Raw genomic sequence first — 22,803 nt, forward strand, 5'->3', positions numbered from 1 at the left:
TTAATAATAGTTTAGCAAACAATAAACAATGCATTTATTACAGCATTTAACGCTAACAAAAATACTACTGTTTTAACAATGTATTATAAATGTTCAAATGAACAAAGATTAGATTAAGTTCATGTAAACTAATGTAGGTAAATAATGTTAACAAATGAAACCTTATTGCCTTAGTCATTGATATCACTTGTTCAAAAGGTGTACAAATATAATTTCTGAGCTAGATGACTATTCAAACAGATGAATCTTCATAGCACTCTGCACTTTTGTTAAACCTATTAAATTAAAACACTAGCAGACATGATCCCAAGACAAAACAATAAAGGTGTACGTTGCCTCAAGTATGAAAAGATATAAACTTTATTTGTTGCATTGTTCATCTCACAGAACATTCACTGATAAGGATACATTGTAAATATAGTTTTCTCTTTTTGACAACTGCAAATATTAAAAAAGATATCATGTAATAAACATTAAGTAAATGTTTTAGTGTGGCTGCACTTATTGTAGCTTCATAAGATTTTTCTAAGATGCATTTGAACTGTTGTATTCATCACAAATTATTTTGATAGACAAACAAGCATAAGGATACCATAAAAAAAGTGAATAACATTTACAAATGAATAAATGTCCAAGAAGAGTAAGTGTGTCAGCTCATTTGTTAATGCGATCAGAGAGCCACTCTGTTGTCTTTGGCCCATTTCTTCATAATGCGGATGATGTATTCAACTTGTGGGTTGCCAGTGCTCCTCAACATCGGCAAAACCTCCTTCAGTGTCTCTCTGAAAACAAAGAAATATATAAAATATATACATAGAAAACAGGTTAAAAACTTTGTGCAAAACTTTCTGAGATACGGCTGCCTACTGTATTATATTTGATACACAAATCTCTCTCTAACTTATCAAGACTTTGCTGAATAACCTGTTGCATACAATCTTCTACATGCCTTCTGTCGTCGTCTAATTGACAGTTTATACTTTTTTAGCAAATAGACAGTCTTTTTGCTGGGAAATCATTACTGATTTTTAGATAGTAAAGAGAAGAATAACTTTTATATAGCTTATGATATGTCAAGACGGATGGACGTATCAATATCGTAATATCCCAATAGCAAAACTCGATATTGGAAATTATTGGTCTTTCGGGCAAAAAGTGTAGTTTTTAAAATATATTTAAAATTCTTATTCTAACATAAAAGGTCTTTAAAGTTGTGTTTTGGGCCATTATGCTTTGGCACAGTATCTGTCAAAAGAACTAAAACTAAAAGCACAATATGGCTTAATCCCTTCATCAAGCCTGTGTTCGATTTGTGTTTCAAAGTGAAGCGCACACTTCATTTAGGCGATCAGCTTGTGATCCGGTGTTTTCTGCACCTCAGAACCGCTCAGTTTACAGTGAATGCAGTGAACCCATTTATTGCGTGTGCTGTGAGTTTAGCACCCACCAGTTATGCTTTTATTTTCGGGGCAGATTATTACAGCATTTCACTAGATTTGTAGTGAGACGCATTTTTGTAAGCCTGTTTTCACTGAAGCTGGAGTTTTCCATCAAAATAAAAGCTCTACTGCCATTTTCATCAAAATAAAGCTTAAAAGTGCAGTATGAATTGCTGACAGCGAGCGGTTTAAATGCAGTCTAAATTCAAAACATTTCTTTTAAGTGTAGAAATTAAGAAAGAGGCATTGTATTGTAAATGCACTACTGTAGTATAAAACAAAAATAATATATTCATTAATATTATTAATATTCATGAATTTATTTTACAGTGCAGTTGTTTTACAATATATGGCTATTACAGCCATTGTTATTATTATTATATTCCTAAAACACCAGTGTGAATGTAATTTAGGCTGAGACAGTATATCACAACTAAAAAGAGGGTTGAGTCCCCTTTAAAGTTCAGGTATAAGACTTTTTTCTGACTTAAGTTTTCTTAGTTAAAAAAATGGGTTGGACCTCCTAATTTTGAACTCTCAAAGTGCATTAGATAGAAGAATTTAACTTTGAAATGCACAAAAATTTTCCAATTCTTCATTTGACTTTTTTTTTTAAATATCGCAATAAATATCATAACATGGACTTATTGTACATATTGTGATATTATCGATATATAGATTTACATCTCTATTAACTGATTTTCCATACATCACGTTTATAATATTATATATAACATTGTTAAAATATGAATATCAATTATGATACATCAGGCTTTTAAGGGACCTTTTTTTTTGTTCATCTCTCAATCAATCATTGTATTGCATTGCATTTCAAGTTTTTATTAAAAGCATTCAGAATGTCATCTTACTTTATTGCCATTTCATATCAGCAACTGCACCAAATTAAATTTTTTTGTTCAGTTTGGACATCTGAATAAATAAAAGTTGTTCCACTGAGTGAGTTCCACATTCTCAATATATCATACTACATGAGCCATAAAAGCCTGATGTATCAAATATAACACTGGAGAAAAAAAAACACATATGCAGCATTTAAAAAAATATTGTCTAAAGGCTAAATAAATAGTTGCATTTCAAAAAAGTTTGATTTTTTTGACTATTGTTTCATATTTCAGGATTTACTGCTTTAAATGGATAGTTCACCCAAAAATGAAAATTCTGTCATTGATTACCCTCAGGGCATACTCACCATTGCTGTTTATGGAGGTTCAGAGAGCTCTTAAATTTCATCAAAAACATCTTAATTTGTGTTCCGAAGATGAACGAAGGTTTTACATGTTGGAACAACATGAGGGTGAGGAATTAATGACAGAATTTTCATTATTGGGTGAACTATTCTAAGTGTAGAACTAATAAGACTTTAATAAGAATTCATTTGAATAATCTGAGTCAAATAATAATGGCTTTTAAATTGCATTTAACATGTCATTCCTCAGGCTTGTCACTGGTTCCTTACCTGGACTCTCGGCCTGCCAGTATGAGCTGGAATATCCCAACACATGCTCCACGCTTCCCTTCCCAGTACTCTGGGTTTTGATCCAGTCTCTCCAGAGCATCAAATGCTTTAGCTGCATAATAGAACTGCCCCATCTGAAAAGAGGCCACAGAATAAATATAAATAATGTACTGAAACCTTCAGAAGAAAATCAAGCAAGAAGCAACAGCCAGAAACTATCCCACTATGGCTAGCACTCAACTATTTTTAACACACTGTTCAGTATTATAAAAAATGCAATTAGTGACAAGCCAAAACATGATTGAAAATGTGTTTACAGTCACGACTGGCTAGATTAGAATTATAATATTGCACCTTGTAGCAGTCATTTGCGATGAGCTGCAGGAGGCTGAAAGGGTCAGATGAGGTTTCCAGTCTCAGATAGAGCTCCCAGGCCTGTCGAGCCTTCTGATTCATAATGTCTAGAACAGAGGAAGGAGGATGACATCAGAGAGCGAGAGGTCTCATGCGTCTACAGAAATGACTAATCGAAAAGAGTTGACGTGTAAAGAAGCTTCCAAAGACAATTCCAGTCGTTAATCTTCATTAAAGTCAAAACTGAATTTCACTAGCCCAGAACAGGAGATCTGTTGGCCATGGTTCAAAAGCTTCAAAGACTCATAGGAGAACCTACAGCAGCGTGCCAACCAGCTCAGGTAAACGTAATCATTCTTGATCTTCTCATTCTGGATGAGCAGGAACACCTGTTCACATTAAATTCAGACTTAGTCATACTTGCAGATGGTTCCTAAATCATATTAACTGAGCCACAGTTATTCTATATACCTCTTCAGCCTCCCTGTAGTTTCCCAGAGCAGCCTTGGCTTGAGCGTAGTTGAAGTTGAATGTGTCTTCATTGTAGAAGTAACTCTACAGGGAAACAAGATAGATATTTGATGCTGTTTTTAATGCTTCTGCTTTCAGTCCAAACACCCTTATATGTGTATTACCTTGACTGAGTTGAGATATATAAGCACATCCTCAAACTGTTTCAGCAGGAAGAAACAAGAGGCCATACACTGCCTGCCAGGTATTGTGTCTTATAGGAAAAAAGACAACAGAGAGTAGATCGTTAAAGGAGAAGTTCACTTCCAGAACAAAAATTTGCAGATAATTTACTCACCCCCTTGTCATCCAAGATGTTCATGTCTTTCTTTGAGGCAAACATTTCAGGATTTTTCTTTGTATAGTGGACTTCAGTGGTGCCTGCGAGTTTGAACTTCCAAAATGGAGTTTAAATGCAGCTTCAAAGGGCTCTACACGATCACAGCCAAGGAAAAATGGTTTTATCTAGCAAAACGATCTGCTATTTTATAAACAAATTTACAATTTATATACTTTTTAACCTCAAATGCTCATCTTGTCTAGCTCTGCCTAAACTCTGTGTATTCCAGTTCATGACAGTTAGGGTATGTTGAAAAACTCCCATCTTATTTTCTCCTCCAACTTCAAAATCATCCTACATCGCTGCAGAAGTACCGATCCAGTGTTCACAAAGTGAATGCACAAGGAGGGTCAAAAACAGCAATGTAGGAGGACTTTGAAGTCGGAGGAGAAAATAAGACGGGAGTTTTTCAACATACCCTAACTGTCATGAACTGGAATACACAGAGTTTAGGCAGAGCTAGACAAGATGAGCATTTGAGGTTAAAAGGTATATAAAGTGTAACATTTTTTAAAGAAATTAACCAATCATTTCGCTAGATAAGACCCTTCTTTCTCATCTGGAATCATTTATAGCCCTTTGAAGCTGCATTTAAACTGCCTTTTGGAAGTTCAAAGTCGTGGGCACCATAGAAGTCCATTATATAGAGACCATTGCTCAAATGTTTTCTTGGATGTCATCAGGGTGAGTAAATTATCTGTAAATTTTTGTTCTGGAAATGAACTTCTGAATGTGTTTTGAGTGTCCAGTGCAAAGGAAAATGCAAGCTAATGTACAAAATCTACTTTTTATTTATCTGCTATGAAGCTAAATAAATAGATAAAGCAAATAGACACAAAATTAACACATGACAAGTCCCTAATGAAAAAAAAAAAACTTCTGCCATCACTGTAGCTTCTCAGTTCAAGCGGCACATGAAGCAATCATTCTTTCATATTTAGTAGTCAAAGCATGAAATAAACATGAATGGACATCAGAAGATATTTATTTCAACCGCTAAGAGACACCATTCTTCAAGTTTAAGTCTATCAAAGTTAATCTACTTTCCTTTCTGGTTTGTTTGTTGGACAAAATGACAGATTCAGTGCTATGATTGGTTAGCTCGCCTGTCAATCAAGCTTTCTGTGAAGGGTCAATTGAGAGCCATCCTTTCAGTCTAGGATGATGCATAGTTTGTGCCAAGAAAACAAACTCTGTCACTGGCTCCCTTCCATACAGCACAGGGGCCCTGCTGCTGAACCAGCGCTAATATTGTTATTGTTAGCCTAAACAATGATGTTACCGCATTCACTGGCTGAGCCTCCAACCAACTGGAAAAACTGCTGGGCAATTTTTAAATGGTCCCTCTGTAAAAAACAAATTTGTGAAACATGTGCAAAGGCTTTGCTGAGAAATTGAGTCTGAGAGGAAATTCAGCTGATATCTGATATAAATAAACATCATGTACCGATCCAATATCTTGTCCCAAAGCAGCATTCACCACTCCCTTCAAAATATATTCCTGTGAATGACACGAGAGGATAAAATGTTATCAATGGACACAAAATTTTAACAATAGAGTGGATTATGGTGGCATTTGGTGGAAAATAACAAAAGTGATGATAAAGACATTTATAATGATACAAAATATTTCCATTTCCAATATATGCTTTTCATCTGAACTTTCCATTTATCAAAGAAACATGAAAAAATTCTACTCAGCTGTTTTCAACATAATAAATAATAAATGTGCAGCAAATCAGAATATTAGATTGAATTCTAAAGAATCATGTGACTAGAGGAATGATCCTAAAAATTCAGCTTTGAAATCACAGGAATAAATTACATTTTAAAATATATTCAAATAGAAAATAGAAAAAATATTTGAAAATTGTACTGTTTTTGCTGTACTTTGGATCAAATAAATGTAGTCTTGGTGAGCAGAAGATACTTCTTAAAGATTAGTTCACTTAAAGAAAAAAAAAATAATACTCACCCCCTTGTCATCTAAGATGTTAATTTCTTTCTTTCTTCAGTCGTAAAGAAATTATGTTTTTGAGGAAAACATTTCAGGAATTTTCTCCATATAGTGGACTTCTATGGTGCCCATAGAAGCAGTATAAATGCAGCTTCAAAGGGCTCTAAAAGATCACAGCTGAGGAAGAAAGGTATTATCTAGCAAAACGTTCATTATTTAGTAAAAAAAAGGTACAATTTCTTTACTTTTTAACCACAAATGCTTGTCTTGTCTAGCTATTCCGGTTCAAGGCAGTTAGGGTATTTAAAAAAAATCCCATCTTATTTTCTCCTCCAACTTCATAATCGTTGCAGAAGTACCGACCCAGTGTTTACAAAGTGAACGTTCAAAGAAGGTCAGACGCTCTTTACAAAAAAAAAGGTAAAACAGCGATGTAGGGCGTTTTTGAAGTTGGAAGAGAAAATGAGATGCGCATAACAGATCTAGACAAGACAAGCATTTGTGGTTAAAAAGTGTATAAATTGTCAATTTTTTTTTTAGAAAACAACTGATCGTTTGACTAGATAAGACACTTCTTCCTCAGCTGGGATCGTTTAGAGCCCTCTGAAGCTGCATTTAACCTGCATTTTGGAAGTTCAAACTCGTGGGCACCATAGTCCACTATATGGAGAAAATTCCTAAGATGTTTTCCTCAAAAAACATAATTTCTTTACGATTGAAGAAAGAAAGACATAAAAATCTTGGATTAAAAGGGGGTGAGTAAATTATCAGTAGATTTTTGTTCTGGCAGTGAACAAATTCTTTAAAAACCTTACTGTCCAAAAACTTTTGACTGGTAGTGTAAAAAGAGTAAAAAAAGGAGAAATAAGCATTAGGGTGGATTAAATACCTGGGGTGTGGTGGGCTCAAGGTCTTTGATTAGTTTGTAGGCCTCCTGAATGTCATCTAAATGTAAGATGGCAAAGTTAATAACAAACCTGATAAGCCAGTCTCTGCTAAAGGCAAGAGGCCACGCCTGATCAGCATACCTTGTCTGAGATAGTAGATGACCAGGTTGAGTCTGGCCTCTGAAATGACGTCAATTAGAGGAGGTAAAACCTGCAAGGCCCCCTCACCCCCACGAAACACAACCAGATTGTGCTGAATGAGCTCTTTAGCGAACTGAAACGAGCTGGAAGAGATATCCATCAGGTTCTTCAACTCCGTCTAAAGAGTCAGGAGAGAGAAAAATGTTAATTAAAAAAATTAAAACCATATTTACACACATATGCATTTCACCTAAATGCATTTACATTAATAAATGTCCTAGCTGTAATGGTGAAGTTAATGTTTTACCTGAAATGACCTGAATCTAGCATAACATTGTTCTCACATCACATGATCACATTTCATATTCACACATTATTTTCTAATTGAATGTTCTTTTTCAATGCACTACCATTCAAATGTTTGGGGTTAGTCATTTTTAATGAATTAATATTTCACTTAGTAAGGGCCCATTAAACTGATCAAAAGTGACAGTAAAGGCTTTTTTGATGTTCCTTTCATCTTTCTGTTGATCAAAGAATCCTAAGAAAACACATCACAGTTCCCATTCAAATATCAAGCAGCACAATTGTTTTCAACATTGATAATAATAAAAAGTTTCTTGAGCAGTAAATCAGCATATTAGAATGATTTCTGAAGGATCATGAGACACTAAAGACTAGAGTAATGATGCTTAAAATTCAGTTTTGCATCACAGGAATAAATTACATTTTCAAATAAATTGCAATAGAAAACAGATATTTGGAATTGTAACATTATTTCACACTTTTACTGTTTTAACTGTATTTTTAATCAAACAAATGCAGCCATGCTGAGCATAAGATTTTTTTTCTTACCTATCCCAGACTTTTGAATGGTAGTGTACGTCATATTATTATATCACTGTGAATTAATGTTGTCTTTAGGATCATAATTATCAACTTGACTACATAATCTCAGGCATATATGTCATTAAATAATTAGTGTATTAGTATACAGAGGTGTGTAGCTGACCTCAGCAGCTTTGCCATTGTAGAGTCTGAAGTGGTTGCAGGCTTTGAGGTTGAGGGCGATAGTAGAGTCAGGAATACTCTGCAGATACACGGCCAACACCTCCTGAGACACGTCATAGTAATCCAGCTTATAGTAACACAGAGCCACATACACATTCAGGGCTAGAAAGTCTCTGTAGATTTGGAGATAGAAAAATAATTTGTCAATATTTATGTTGTGCTGTGCAAAGAATGTGTTGACTTTATGTACACTACCAGTCAAAAGTTTTTGAACAGTAATATTTTTCATGTTTTTTTATGTAAGTCTCTTCTGCTCACCAAGCCTGCATTTATTTGATCCGAAATACAGCAAAAATATTTTTACTATTTAAAATAACTGCTTTCTATTTGACTGTATTTTAAAATGTAATTTATTTCTGTGATCAAAGCTTAATTTTAAGCATCATTACTCCAGTCTTTAGTGTCACATGATCCTTCAGAAATCATCTAATCTAATATGCTGATTTGCTGAACAAGAAACATTTCTATTATTATTATTAATATTTTAAACAGTTGAGTACATTTTTCCAGGATTCTTTGATGAATAGAAAGACCCAAAGATCAGCATTTATCTGAAATAAAAAGCTTTTGTAACATTATACCATTCAAAAAACATTATACACTATACCACTTTTTAAGATTTTTTTTAAAAGAAATTAATACTTTTATTTAGCAGGGATGCTTTAAATTCATAATAAATAAAACATGGTGATGAAAACATTTATAATGTTACAAAAGATTTCTATTTCATATAAATGCTGTTCTTCTGAACTTTCTATTCATCGAAGAAATATGAAAAAATTCTACTCAGCTGTTTTCAACATAATAATAATAGTTTTTTGAGAAGCAAATCAGAATATTAGAATGATTTCTGAAGGATCATGTGACTGGAGCAATGATGCTTCAATGATGATTCATTCAAATAGAAAAAAGAAAAAAATATTTCAAAATTGTACTGTTTTTGCTGTACTTTTGATAACAAAATGCAGAATAGACTTTACAAATCTTACTGTTCAAAAACTTTTGACTGGTAGTGTAGTAAAGACAATTAACAGCAAAAAACTTTTTATTCAAATTTTTTTTTTATATATTATTAAATTATTGTACAAATGTATTGTAATGTTTCTCAGAGGTTCTGGTTCATATTTTCAATGTGGTTCTGAAGCACCTGTTCTGCAATAAGATGCGTTTGTAGATATCAATGGCCTCTTGGTAATGCGAGCGCATGTAGTGAATGGAAGCCAAGCTCAGCTGATCCTCTGTCACGTCCTCCAGGTTCTGATGGAAACCCATCAGTTTCTTTTCATCATTAAACTTCACAGAGAACAACAAAGCAGAAAATGTCATTATCATCTAATGCACTACCATAATAATGTCTAGTAGGGCATGAAATATTATGGAAAAACTGACCTTATGAGCTAAATGAAAGAGCAGGCGATTCTGAAGCTGAGTTTTTGGCCCTAAAAAAGACAGTAAATTATAATTTTGGATAATCTGCTTCAAAAATATATATATATTTAAAGAGGTCTCTTCTGCTCACCAAGCCTGCATTTATTTGATCCAAAATATAGCAAAAGCTGTGATAATGTGAAATATGTAATATTTAAAGTAAATGTTTCTATTTGAATATATTTTAAAATGTAATAGTTTTCAAAGCTGAATTTTTAGCATCATTACTTCAGTCATTTAATCCTTCAGAAATCATTCTAATATTCTGATTTGATGCTCAAAAAACATGTATTCTTATTATTATGTTGAAAACAGCTGAGTAGAATTTTTCAGGTTTCTTTGATTAATAAAAAGTTCAGAAAAACAGCTTTTATCTGAAATATAAATATTCTGTAATGTTATAAATGTCTTTATCATCACCTTAGATCAATTTAAAGCATCGTTGCTAAATAAAAGTAGCACTTTTGAATGGTATAGTGTATAATGTTACAAAACTTTTATTTAAGATAAATCTTTTAATCTTTCTATTTATCAAAGAATCTTAAAAATATATATAATATTGATAATAATAATAAAAAAATGTTTCTTGAACAGCAAATCAGCATGTTAGAATGATTTCTAAAGGATCATGCGACAATGAAGGCTGGAGTAATGATGCTGAAAATGTAGCTTTGATCACAGGAATAAATTACATTTTAAAATATATTGAAATAGAAAACAGTTATTTAAAAGCCATTCTTTAAAAACCATTAAAAATCGTACTGTTCAAAAACATTTGACTGGTAGTGCTGTTCTTTTGAACTTTCTATTTATAAAAGAATATAAAATGTATCACAGCTTCCATAAAAATATTATGTAGCACTGTTTTCAACATAATAATAAGAAATCAGAACTCAGCATATTATAATGATTTCTGGAGGATCGTGTGACACCGAAGACTGACGTTTTGCATGACATTTTAAAATATACTCAAATAGAAAACAGTTATTTTAAAGTGTTATAATATTACTGATTTTACTGTATTTTGGAGCATGAGAGACTTTCTAAAACATCCTCCAGACCACAAACGTTTGACAGTAGTGTACAGTATGTGAAGACAAACCTTTTAATGCTGCTTCCTCAGCCTCTTTATAAAGTCCCAGGAAGAAGAGCGAGCAGCCCAGATATACCCAAACATCCACTGGACACTCCGGCCTTAAAGTGAGGGCTTTGTACTCCTGAAAATACAAATAGAGATATTTTTACGTTACATACAGCTAATTTCAAATGGAAATCAGCCATAATGTCACACACCCTTTAAAAGTGATTCATCACTTAATCAAGCATAAACTGACTGGATCCAACATCCTGGTGTGTCTGCAGAATCTAACATCTCTTTTACTAACCTCCATTGCTCTCTTGTGATCTCCCAAATGAAAGGCACAGTAGCCAATCCAAAGGTCTGCATGCTCCACTGACACCCCACCATTACGCTGAAACTGGCATCACAGAGTTTAAAGTAAGTTTATGTAAATATGACAGAGTTGTAATCTTAGGTTTTTGTACCTCTAATAGAGTCAGGGATCCCAGATAGTCTCTTTGGTTTAGATAGTCCTCAAGTCTTGGAATCTTTTTTGTTTTATTTTTCCTTTTCTTCTCATTGGAGCTGCTGGAGGCTTCGCCACCCACTGCTGGTTTCATTCGAGACAAGAGCTTCAGAACAGAAAGAAGAAATTATATTATTCATATTAATTTATTATTAATTACACTACCAGTCAAAATGTCTGAACAGTAAGATTTTTCATGTTTTTTTAACAAAGACTCTTCTGCATTCCAAGCCTGCATTTATTTGATCCAAAGTACAACAAAACAAGTAACATTTTGAAATATTTGTACTGTTTAAGTGTTGTAAGTGTTACATTGTCCTTCAGAAATCATTCTCATATGCTGATTTGCTGTTCAAGAAATTACAGAATTATAGAAATTAATACTTTTATTTAGAAAGGATGCTTTAAATTGATCAAAAGTGGTAATAAAGACATTTATAGTGTTACAAAAGATTTCTATTTCAGATAAATGCTGTTCTGATCTTTCTATTTATCATAGACACCTGAACAAATTCTACTCAGCTGTTTTCAACAACATAATAATAATAAATGTTTTTTTTAGCAGCTATAAGAATTAATGTGTTTTGCAGTGAAGTTTCCTTGAGTTAATATTTTGTAGTTTTCTTGTCTTTCATAGTTTGCTTCATTTAAGAGTGTGATATTAGGTTCTGTATGGGAATGTTTTGTCTGTCTGTTTCAGGGTTATCTGTCGGCAGGAAACCAGTTGAGTGCGGCTGCACTATCTTCCTCTCTTCCTTATAGTTACCCTGGATCATCTGTAATTTTCCTTCCCATATGTAGAAGTATTTGCTTAAATGATATGTGAACCCCCGCCTACATGAAGGCTTGTAAGGGTGCTGTATAAAAGATGGGACTGCCCCATCTTCTTTGGTAGATAACAATAAACCAACTTGTATTAGACTTTGGTGTGTTGTTGTCTATCCCAAGCGCTTGTTGCTGATCCACTCGACAGACCTGAGAAACTGCAGTGACCCAGAAACGAGGTTCTAACAGCAGCAAATCAGAATATTAGAATGATTTCTGAAGGGATCATGTAACTGGAAAATTTGAAATCACAGGAATAAATCACATTTTAAAATATATTCAAATAGAAAAAAATTATTTTAAAAAGTAAAAATATTTAAAAATTTTACCGTGTCTGCTGTACTTAGTTTGGATCAAATAAATGCAGACTTTGTGAGCAGAAGATATAAAAAGAAAAAAAAATCTGGTAGTGTATGTGTACACATAAATAATTAATAATGCACCTATTTCATGCACATTTATATTATTTTTGACAACAGTTGCCTATTATCTATGCAATACAGTTTATTGTTGTACAAAGTGGGTGTTTTATAACTAATCTATTGCATTTACTGTAGATGGTGCATGTAGTATATATATGGACTATACTATTATTTACTATTTATTGCTAAATGAAATCATTTCTTTAAAATAAACGCACTGACTGCCAAAATTTTGAACTGAATGGCTTTTCCTATAAAGCTGTTGTATGTTTACAACTGTAATGTCTTAACTGACTAAGCAGGACTAATGAAGACTATTTATTGCTAAAAACTTTAATAGAGAACAAATAGTCAGCGTGACTAATTTTAGTAGAGTCTATTTTACATGCTTAGCTAGGAAACCCTTAAATTAATGTATTTAATTATTAAAATAATTAAAACTAAGAATAAATACATTAACGAGACATACTTCTGACTGCAGTAAAGTAAACCTAAGAAAGTAAAATAACGTTAAAGATAAGCCATTTTTAAATGTCTTGAAATCACATATCGATGCCTAAACACACTGAAATCACAATTATGATTGCTTGCTCGGAACATTTTATTATATACATTTAATAACTAACCAAAAACGGTAAATATTATTTGTTGTTGATACTCACCATGGTGATGATGCTTCTCTATCCACGAATGCACACTCCTAAAACTAGTTTAGAGTTAGCCAGTCATTTTATTAGCACTCCGATCACCATAAAACCCATAAAGGAATCGCTAGATTTACAAACAACGTCGATTTAGATATCCGTTAATCCAGGAACAGTATGTCTGCAGATACAGTGAACTAGCCAGATAACGCTAGCCTACTAGCTAGCAAACTTGCTCAGCGACTATGTTTAGGTGTGCGTACAAGATGTTAATCTGATTACGTTTGCTTTTGAACAGAAGCATATAACGTTTTATATATATTCTGAATTAAATCATATTATCTATAATAACGCAGAGCACTAATAAACGTGCTCGTCGTGTTGTGTCTGGCTAATCTCGACTGCCATGTTTGGCGGCGCGGCATCACGATGTTGCTAAGCAACCCACTCTTCAACCAGATCAGAAGACCCGCCATGTGACATGATTCATGCTCAGCGCTATGTGTGTTTTTAAGCAAAATATGGTTAAAATATAACATACAAATCAATGGAAATATTTAAAAATTTGTCCAACGGAAATACATATAATTTTTTTAATAATTATTTATCATATATAAACAAGTTATATATTTCACAGCCAAACCGCAGAAGCCCCAGTGGCCTAATGGATAAGGCACTGGCCTCCTAAGCCAGGGATTGTGGGTTCGAGTCCCATCTGGGGTGGAACGTTTTCGTTATATCTTAAAAATATAACCATTATTTGATTAATACATACACCAGTAAAAATGTCCATGCACAAGGCAAAACTGGTCAACTAAGCCTAAAACAAGCAAATCTGAATCAGACAAACATGTTAGATTCTAAAACCAGAGGCCAGTTGTTCAAAAAAGTTTTATCTGGATCAGAATAATGCCATGTTTTATTAACCATGATCAGATAACCCATCTTACTTTTGTGCCGGTTTTTCCTAAATTGGATTGGATCACCCTGAACCTGATACACACTTTTTCAGATTTCTAAATCTAGATTACTAGTGCTCTATGGAGCCCCTAAAGGGGGTGGATGCCCAATGCATTTTAGTTTTGCATTGCATTTACAAAAATAACTAATCATCCATCTCTGATGATTGTGCTAATGTAGTTTACAATCAGTGATTTAAAAAAACTGTTTGGAGATTTGGGGATATATTACATTTTAAAATGTTTTATTTTTTGACCAGTTTTAAACTTTTATTACATTTTTGTTTCTGAAATCTTCTTCTCCTGGGATCAGAATCAGTGTCTGCAGGTCCTTAAAAAGTCTTATAATATCTTAAATATTTTTGGTCACATTACCGCTAAAATATCTTCAGTCTGACGGACCTAATGCCTGTTTACAGTCATTGGACAGAACAAAGATTCTGTATTTAAAACATTAATCTTATAACATTATTTATATATTATTTATCGCACTTGTAATTTTGCAGTGTCAATTATTTAATCTGCCTGGTAACTGCCCTATAGAATTTATTGTTGAATTGTAATAATTTGTAATGAAAGGTAATGCATACATTTAAAAAGTTTTAAAAAATAGGGCTTTGTAAAGGTAAATAAAAATATGCTGATGTAAGTATGTTACAGCTGAACTCTGGTGAAAATATTGCTTATAAAAATATTTTTGCATGGAATATTGTCTGCTAAAGTTCACTGTATATTGTAGTAATAATTGCAATAAATTGAAATTTAGTTTTCCATCACAGGTTTATGTCTTAAATGTAAAGGTGGTATTAAAAAGGACTTAAAAAGTCTTCATTTTCACTTGTTCATATCTGTAGAAACCCTGAGAATTTTTTTTTTTTTTTTATCAAAAGTATCCAAATTTTACTAAAACGTTTTAAATACAAACTAAGGATTTAATCCAGATCAAAACCTAGATTGGATTTTGTGATTTAATCCGAATTCAGAATCATTTTTTTCTTTTAAACAACCCATTTTCAAGGTTTGATGGCCAAAGTCCAATCAGATTACATTTGAACAACTGGCCCCAGGTGAAGGAAAATTTAAAATGTTTTAAACCCAAGCAAAGAAAATTCAAGGAATAAACTGAAGGGAACACAAATTATGATGTTCTCTAAATGCAAACATCTAGAGAGCAGATAATGTTGTATTCAGAACACTTCATAATTTGAAAATACATCTTTACAAAAACTTAAGGCTCAAATGCCTACCTGTTCTCTGTTCCAACCACTAGAAAATAACTGAAATTTTTTTTACTGTACCATTTGATCACACTGCACAAGTGACATCCTTCCGCAGTCTTGTTTTCCATATGAAATTTCATTAAATACCACTATTCGGACAAGAACAAATATCTGCTGATAGAAAACTAGTTTTGTTTATTCTTGATTTAAGCATGAATTATTTAATTTTGTCAACTTACATTTGCAGTAAATAATGTATTTATTTGTTTAAATGTTCAGATATTTTAATTGGAAAACAAAAATACTGAGTTTTTTAAATATTAGTTTTTTTATATGCATGTATTTATGAATCTAATGAATTTACCTTTTAAGGCCTGAAACTGAAGGGATTACAATAAGAAATCTAGCCATGCTGAAAACAGTCAAACTAAACATTGTAAATACTGAATTTTAATTTCATTGGTCAAATACTGAATGGCTGAATAGAGCTGCATAAAATTGTAAATTGAGATTCATGATTTTTTGTTTCAAACAGATCATTTGATAACTCATTAAAATGTCACTTGCCCCATTCCAGAATGAATCTGCATTTGTGAACAAATCTCTTGAACGAATAATTCACTGACAAATCATTTAAGTCGCATTGTAAACAACAAACATTATTTGAGGTGAAAATTACATTTAAAAGATGATCTGCTCTATTTGACCACTACCATAAACAAAGTTTATATCCAAACTAGAAATTTTTATCCCAGTACTTCTGTGGTAATATGAGGGCTTGCAAGACAGAAATAACACAATGTGATTGGAAAAGACTTATTTGTGAAGCATTTTCATGCTTAAAAATAATGTCTCTCTCTGTCAGTGGCAGCACAAACAGCGATTAAATGTTCTGGTACGACTTCGTCAAAAGTTTAGACAGACAAATCATTATTTTGTCATTTAGATATAAAAATCAATGTGCTGGAGTTATTTAAAAAAATTAATCATACAGCTCTACTGCTAACCCTATACAATCTGTCACTCAAGTGACAATAGTGAAGTATTTTTACTCTGCTGTGTAGTGTCTGTACTTTAGTGTTTTTCTTTAGAAATAATATTTTACTTTTACTGCACTATGTTTCATATTAAGTATCATACTTAATCACATTAGAAATCAATTACTTTTTTACTGTTACTCAAGTAAAAGTAATTCAAATATTTACTAGAGTACAAGAAAGTACTACATTTGTAATGTTCTTATTAAAGGTAATACAAAAACTTTAATGAAATGTAGCACAGTAAAAAGTATTATGCTAGACTACAGATACTTTTTAAATTTACTTAAGTAAAAATACTTCACTACTGTCTGCCTCTGCTTAAAATATAGCTCCCAGCAAGGGTTTATGGAATACTGTCCAGAAAAATCAAAATATCACTTATATCATAATCTATTCTGGACTCTTTTTAGACACTATACACTCTTAAAAATAAAGGTGCTTTAAAAGGTTCTTCACAGCGATGCCATTGAAGAACCATTCAGTCAAAGGTTATTTAAAGAACCATCTCTTTTTTACCTTTTTATAATCTGAAGAACTTTTCATCACAAAGAACCTTTCGTGAAACAGAAAGGTTCTCCATATGCTAAAGGTTCTTTATGGAACCATTTAAACAAAAAAGTAGCACCTGAATGTGAATGAAGCACCTTTATTTTTTAAGCGTGTAGCACTTACTCAGAAACCTGCTCAAAAACAAACCAAATCAGAAACAAGATTTAAACAACCAAATTTATTGATTTCACAAGCATGGTTAACACTTCACTTAAGACCAGTCTGCAGTGGTGCCGCCCCAGTCTCCGGCTTGAGCGGTGGGAGCAGCAGACCAATCCTCAGTGGCAGGCTGAGCACTCCAATCCTCTGTTGATGAGATGAAGTCCAGATTATGCCAAATGTCACATTTTTCTATTATTTTGTATTGTGCAGTTAATTCTACTAAGCAAGAAAACCTTACCTGCATACACCTCAGCTGGTGCAGCTTTGGCAGGAGCTAAAGTTAAGAAGAGTTCACAGGAAATTCACATTCAGTTGACGATTATCCAAATTGAATTTCAAAATTGTACATCATGTATAACATTGGGGGAAAACAGGTCTACTAGAAGCAGCTTACCCTCAATGCCAGCTGGGAACTGCTGGATGGGCACAGATGGAACCTGAACACCTTCAGACCAGTCAGCAACCTCAGGCTGGTTGAAGTCGGGCACAGGAGCGGTCCATTCACCCTGGAACTCCTCCTTCCCAACAGCCTTCTCAGCTGCAGCCTGCTCTTCCTTCTCAATCTAGAGGTAAAGCGGAGAACAAGTGACACAATTAGCACACTTTTAATAATACAACAATCGATGTGTGAATCTACACTGCAATTCATCGTTTCTAATTGACTATTCTGATTTTTCAAAATCTTTGATTTCATTTTGCCCATGTCGAGTAACCGGCAAAATACCGGAAGTATTCACTGACGAGAATCCATGAAATGCATTATTAGAGTGTTTTCCAAGGCTGCATTATATATTAAACCCATTTAAAAATCATAATTAAGCATACTTGTGAATTTACAAATGCTACCAATAAGACAAATATATGCGAAGCAGGGTTAATGTGTGAATCAATTTGTACAAATATTAAAGACTGTGGACATTTGACTTAAATATTTAGTCAATATTAAACAAGAATTGGATCACGTTGTGAAGTGTAAAAACAATAGTCAAGCCATTGGCGCCCTCTGCAGGCCTCTGTTGTAATGCATAATGTATTATAAACAATAGAGCTAATGTACATGTATTTCAACTGTTTTGTGCAATAAAATCATATGATTTCTTGATTTTGATGCTTTATTTGAACTAATTATTAGTGCATTTTGCATATTGTTCACTTACATCTATTTTCATTACCACACATACCATAAACCATACCGTTTTATTTTTACCCAATTATTTTCTATTACTCTTCTGGATTCCATTTGAATGGTTTCATAAAATTTTATTTTTATCAAAAGCATCTCCAATTAATTGGTTTTATTAAAAATAAAATGTTCTTAAGTTGTTGATTTTTTTGTGGGAAATTAATTGTTTACAATAATCGATAAATTAGTTGATAGATCAATCAATATACAAATAGTCATTAGTGGCAGGCCCTATCTGATTCTGAGGTGACTATGTATTTAAAGTCAACTTCAAAAGCTATTAAAATGCAGATTCAACTGAAAAAAGAACTGAAATTAACAAGTTGTAAGAGTTTTCTGGATCCATCTTACATTAGTCTTTCGAATTTGTCCTGAACAAAATCACGATATTAAAAACTGGGAAGACATGTTCCAGACATGTTAGTGCTGCATTTGAGGTTCTCCACCCTTCAAAAAAATGCCCATGACTTAGTCTAGTACAATGTATTTGACACCTTTATCTTGCCTAGATGTAAAAGGGTAGACACATTTTTACCACAACAGAATATACGAATTCGTGGCACTCTTGGACTGATTCTGAATATGTGGATGAGATCGTACCTCCTCAGGATCTCTGTAGAAGTACAGATCAGGCATGACCTCCCATGGGTGCTCCCTGGAGATGGTGCCCCTCATCCTCAGCACCTCTCTGGCCAACATCCACCACATCAAACCAACAGAGTGGGGACCCTAAAACAACATTTACAAAGTTATAACCACATAGAACAAATACCTCTCACAAGAAGGGTTTAGTTACTCATTCGTACCTTGTTGTTGCATGGAATGGCAATGTCGACGTATCTCAGAGGGGAGTCTGTGTTGCAGAGGGCAATGGTTGGGATGTTGACGTAAGAGGCTTCAGTCAGTGGCTGATGGTCAGCGCGAGGATCAGTCACGATCAGGAGACGGGGCTCCCTGAAAGCAGCCTGAATCTGATTGGTGAAGGTTCCAGGAGTGAAACGACCAGCGAAGGTGGTCGCGCCAGTGGCAGAGGCGTACTTGAGCACAGCTCTCTGACAGGAAACAACAGTGACAGTTAAGGTTAACATCAATAAAGCCACAATTCATTGCATATAAAGGAGTAAAAACATTGTGGCTTAGGTTACTATCAAACCCCATTCATGGGGCAAAAACCCTCATGGTGTTAGCGAAATCCCAGCCAAGTCACTCTAGCACACTTCCGACAGCCTAACACCGACAGCAGTGCCAGGTTTTTAATAGTGTGCCTTGTTAAAAAGCTCTTTAGATTTGAGAAGTTAAGACAAATGCAGACTAGTCAGAGTTTGTCAATCACCTGGCCAGTGTTTCTAGAGGAGATAACGCAAACGTCGGCTGGATTCTCAATGGCAACAATGGCACGAGCAGCCAGAAGCAGTTTCTCCCAGGTCTTCTTAAGATTGATGATGTACACGCCTGCGGAAATGCAAGTTAGATCAGTTAAGACACCCTTTAAAAATATATATTTTTCTTGAAGCAACCACTTATTTCCAGAATAAAAATGTCCTGATAATTTACTTACCACTAAGGTTTTTGATGAAAACATTACTGGATTTTTTTTTTTTTTCATATAAATGGACTTCAATGGGAGCCAAAGGTTTGAATGTCCAAATCGCAGTTTCAATGCAGCTTTTTGCAACATGCATGGAACTTCTCAAAAAGAATATTTTTCAACAACTGGTTCACCACATTCTTCATTCTTTCAAGCAGACAATTATTTATACAAATAAATGAAATAATCTTTATTATGGCTACTGAGTGATTTTCGGTCTTTTGTTGCTTGATTAACATTAATGCCACAGACAACAGCAACTAAATTAGGCTGCTGTCCCTTTAAAAATCAAACACACAGATGCAATGTACTAATGTGTCCGATATTCTTCCGACTGTTTATGTTCATAAAAAGACGTAATGGAGTGCATTTAGAATTTACATACATACTCTAATCAACATTGTGTATTTCTGTTAATTCAACGCCAAAGTGTTCTGGTGTGCTGTGTGAGAGGCTCTGCTTCGGATGTGTGCGCTCACAAAATCACTCAATTTAATTATCTTTTGCGTCGTCAAGTTTATCCATGTCTGCTCTTCTCTTACTCCTAGATACTGACATTTTTGAACATTTTATGAGATGTGCAGCAAATATATGCTTGCTTCTGTTCCACCAGATACATCAAGAGGCTATGATACAGTTCAACCCATTGATCCCCATTGAAGTCCATTATATGGAGAAAAATCCTGGAATGTTTTCCTCAAACAATTTCTTGAGGACTGAAGGAAGGACTGAGGACATGAACATCTCGGATGAGATGAGGGTTAGTAAATTATCAGAAATTTTTTATTCTGGAAGTTAACTTCTTTAAAACATCAGCATTGCAACTTGTTAAAAATGGTATTAACTTTCAAGCTTTAATTTGGGTGAAAAAAAAAAGTTTTTTTTTGGTTTGTTTTAACAGGTTTACCTGGGGTTTATAAACGTATTTCCATTAAAAGAACACATTACATGCAAGTGAAGGTGTAAAAACATTGTGGCTCAGGTTACTATCAAACCCCAGTCATGGGGCAAAACCCTCATGGTGTTAGCGAAATCCCGGCCAAGTCACTTTAGCACATTTCCGACACCTAAACACTGACAACAGTGCCAGGTTTTAATAATGTGCCTGGTTAAAAAGCTATTTAGATTTTTAAATCTGAAAATATAAAGACAAACACTGCAGTCATTGACTAGACATGAAGTGTGTCAATCACCTGGCCAGTGTTTCTAGAGAAGATATGCATGCTACAGCGATTTCATGATGAATCATCAATCGGCCATATTGGTGGCAATGAACGTAAACAATTCCACTGAACCAAACAAAACTCGAATAATTTGCTGATTGCTGCTGAAAATTGTCAATTATTGTCATGTTTTGGGCTGTACTAATCTGTCACACCAGGAAAAACATTGAGTACTATAGACTGCCAAAAGTTAAAACAAATCAAGAAGAGTGGAAAAACAACTGAGAAACAAAAGGTGTTTGTGGTTGGCCAAACTGAACCAGGATTTCCAGGGCAAGAATCTTGACAACATTCGTTTTCGTTCTTATTTCCAGTTAGGTAGGTGAAACACATTTTTAAGATAATATCCTGCTTGCTAAATCTTCTCTATATGATTTAGCAGCTACCACATGTGTGTTTTTCCCCGGTGGCTTAGACAGCATAAATTAGCAGAACAACTAGTATCGTCCATGCTGTTGTTTACATCCAAGTATCACCAATATGGCCACGCATCTGGGTAACTGACCAAATCGTGATGTGAAGTGCAAACCCTCTATACTTTTACATTTTATACATTTAATTTGGCTATTTACTGAACTCACAACCCCATGTAAAATTATAATAACATACAAAGATTGATACAGCACCAGAAAGGCATATCGCAGCCATATCACCCTTGTCTTGTAGCACTTCTTACCGTCACTCTTTCTCTTGTAGACGTAGTGCTCCATCTGGAAGTCCAGGTTGGTTCCTCCCAGATGGGTTCCTGCTGCCAGGAACTTCAGCACATCCTCCTCCTTCATTTGAAGGACATCCAGACCTCCGGACATCGTGACCACTTTCCCTGCGTAACGAGTTTAGTGGAAAAGCTGGAAAGAAACACAGGAGCGTCTTAATCGAGCACAAATTGATATGTTAAGCATTTCTAACTCTAAGTTGGGTAAATGTAGCTCAGGTTGCTATCAAACTCCAGTAATAGGGCGCTTCAGCCCTGCTGGTGTTAGCGAATACCTGGCTGAATCACTTTTGCACACTTCCGACACCTAAACACCGATAACAGTGCGAGGTTTTAATAGTGTGCGTCAACTTCACAGACTGGACACTCATCTCGCATCATCATTAGCATGTGAGATGCTATACGTCAAACGTGTAAAGGAAATGTCTAACTTATTTTAACAATCAACTAATAGAAATATTAAAGATATGTAGACACTTGATGTCGAGCAAAATACTCAAGTGTTAATTATTCGTACGATTGACCAGCGCGCGCCACACTCACTGCAGCCGTACACGCGCTTCCTTGTGCGCGATCGCACGTTGCGATTCAGGCCTTCGGTTTTTTTAAAAAAGAACTGGCGCAAACTTCACATTTAACATGATATTTAATGATTATTGATTATTATGGGCTTTATTCAAATTAGTCCGACTCAAATAGACGTTTAAAAATAGTCAAAATTACAACATTTCTGCTCACCACGAGACAACGCCGTATGGAGTTCTGCACCTCACGGCGAAAAGAGGGCGGGATGAGGAAATGACGTACGTTATATACCCGGGTATCCACCAATCCTACTGGGGGATTTCTTGCTCTTTGCTTTTCTTGTGTGTAACATACCACTCCTACCGGTGGAGGAGGATTTGACAACATGTGAGCGGTCGTCAGTTGTTGATCTTTTTTTTGGTTGAGTGAAATAAAGACGGATTACTGTTTGGCTTTTTTAAAATACAAAACGAATATTTTATCATTAACCTACTATTACTACTTGCAAAATGTCATATTCACCACTGCAAATTCACTCAACAAAATCCTTTATCATTT

General features: G+C 34.3%; 2 protein-coding genes and 3 non-coding genes across 5 annotated transcripts; 1 reads left to right on the plus strand and 4 right to left on the minus strand.

Moving 5' to 3' along the window:
- Window positions 1–337: 337 nt before the first annotated feature.
- ift56 (intraflagellar transport 56) lies at window positions 338–13,490 on the minus strand. The gene is made up of 17 exons (XM_073851885.1): window positions 13,100–13,490; window positions 11,150–11,296; window positions 10,990–11,082; window positions 10,707–10,821; window positions 9,566–9,615; window positions 9,324–9,469; window positions 8,118–8,289; window positions 7,106–7,283; window positions 6,967–7,022; window positions 5,568–5,621; window positions 5,403–5,466; window positions 3,906–3,994; window positions 3,742–3,825; window positions 3,590–3,659; window positions 3,271–3,377; window positions 2,917–3,050; window positions 338–782 (listed from the first exon to the last, which is right to left on the minus strand). The coding sequence occupies exons 1-17, from the start codon at window positions 13,100–13,102 to the stop codon at window positions 671–673; spliced, it is 1,674 nt and encodes a 557-aa protein (XP_073707986.1). The 5' UTR covers window positions 13,103–13,490; the 3' UTR covers window positions 338–670.
- Window positions 13,491–13,731: 241 nt separating this feature from the next.
- trnar-ccu (transfer RNA arginine (anticodon CCU)) lies at window positions 13,732–13,804 on the plus strand. The gene has a single exon. It is a non-coding gene; the product is annotated as a tRNA-Arg (tRNA).
- A 3,208-nt stretch (window positions 13,805–17,012) lies between these two features.
- rpsa (ribosomal protein SA) lies at window positions 17,013–22,510 on the minus strand. The gene is made up of 8 exons (XM_073851968.1): window positions 22,459–22,510; window positions 21,682–21,853; window positions 19,528–19,646; window positions 19,001–19,246; window positions 18,795–18,923; window positions 17,406–17,574; window positions 17,250–17,285; window positions 17,013–17,155 (listed from the first exon to the last, which is right to left on the minus strand). Exons 2-8 carry the CDS (start codon window positions 21,812–21,814, stop codon window positions 17,061–17,063), a joined length of 927 nt encoding a protein of 308 aa, XP_073708069.1. The 5' UTR covers window positions 21,815–21,853; window positions 22,459–22,510; the 3' UTR covers window positions 17,013–17,060.
- LOC141347721 (small nucleolar RNA SNORA62/SNORA6 family) lies at window positions 19,322–19,462 on the minus strand. The gene has a single exon (XR_012357415.1). It is a non-coding gene; the product is annotated as a small nucleolar RNA SNORA62/SNORA6 family (small nucleolar RNA).
- On the minus strand, window positions 20,752–20,890 carry LOC141347722 (small nucleolar RNA SNORA62/SNORA6 family). The gene has a single exon (XR_012357416.1). It is a non-coding gene; the product is annotated as a small nucleolar RNA SNORA62/SNORA6 family (small nucleolar RNA).
- Window positions 22,511–22,803: the final 293 nt, after the last annotated feature.

Source organism: Garra rufa, chromosome 12 (genome assembly GCF_049309525.1).
Source record: "Garra rufa chromosome 12, GarRuf1.0, whole genome shotgun sequence".
Taxonomy (NCBI): domain Eukaryota; kingdom Metazoa; phylum Chordata; class Actinopteri; order Cypriniformes; family Cyprinidae; genus Garra; species Garra rufa.

Coding starts and splice junctions, on each gene's coding strand:
- ift56 (XM_073851885.1), bottom strand. Junction 7,023..7,105: donor CATCTACTATCTCAGACAAG/GTATGCTGATCA, acceptor TCTTACATTTAG/ATGACATTCAGGAGGCCTAC. Junction 3,995..5,402: donor AGGCTCAGCCAGTGAATGCG/GTAACATCATTG, acceptor TTTTCCTATAAG/ACACAATACCTGGCAGGCAG.
- rpsa (XM_073851968.1), bottom strand. CDS start 21,814: ATGTCCGGAGGTCTGGATGTCCTTCAAATGAAGGAGGAGGATGTGCTG. Junction 18,924..19,000: donor CCATTCCATGCAACAACAAG/GTACGAATGAGT, acceptor ATGTTGTTTTAG/GGTCCCCACTCTGTTGGTTT. Junction 17,575..18,794: donor TCTACAGAGATCCTGAGGAG/GTACGATCTCAT, acceptor CTTTACCTCTAG/ATTGAGAAGGAAGAGCAGGC.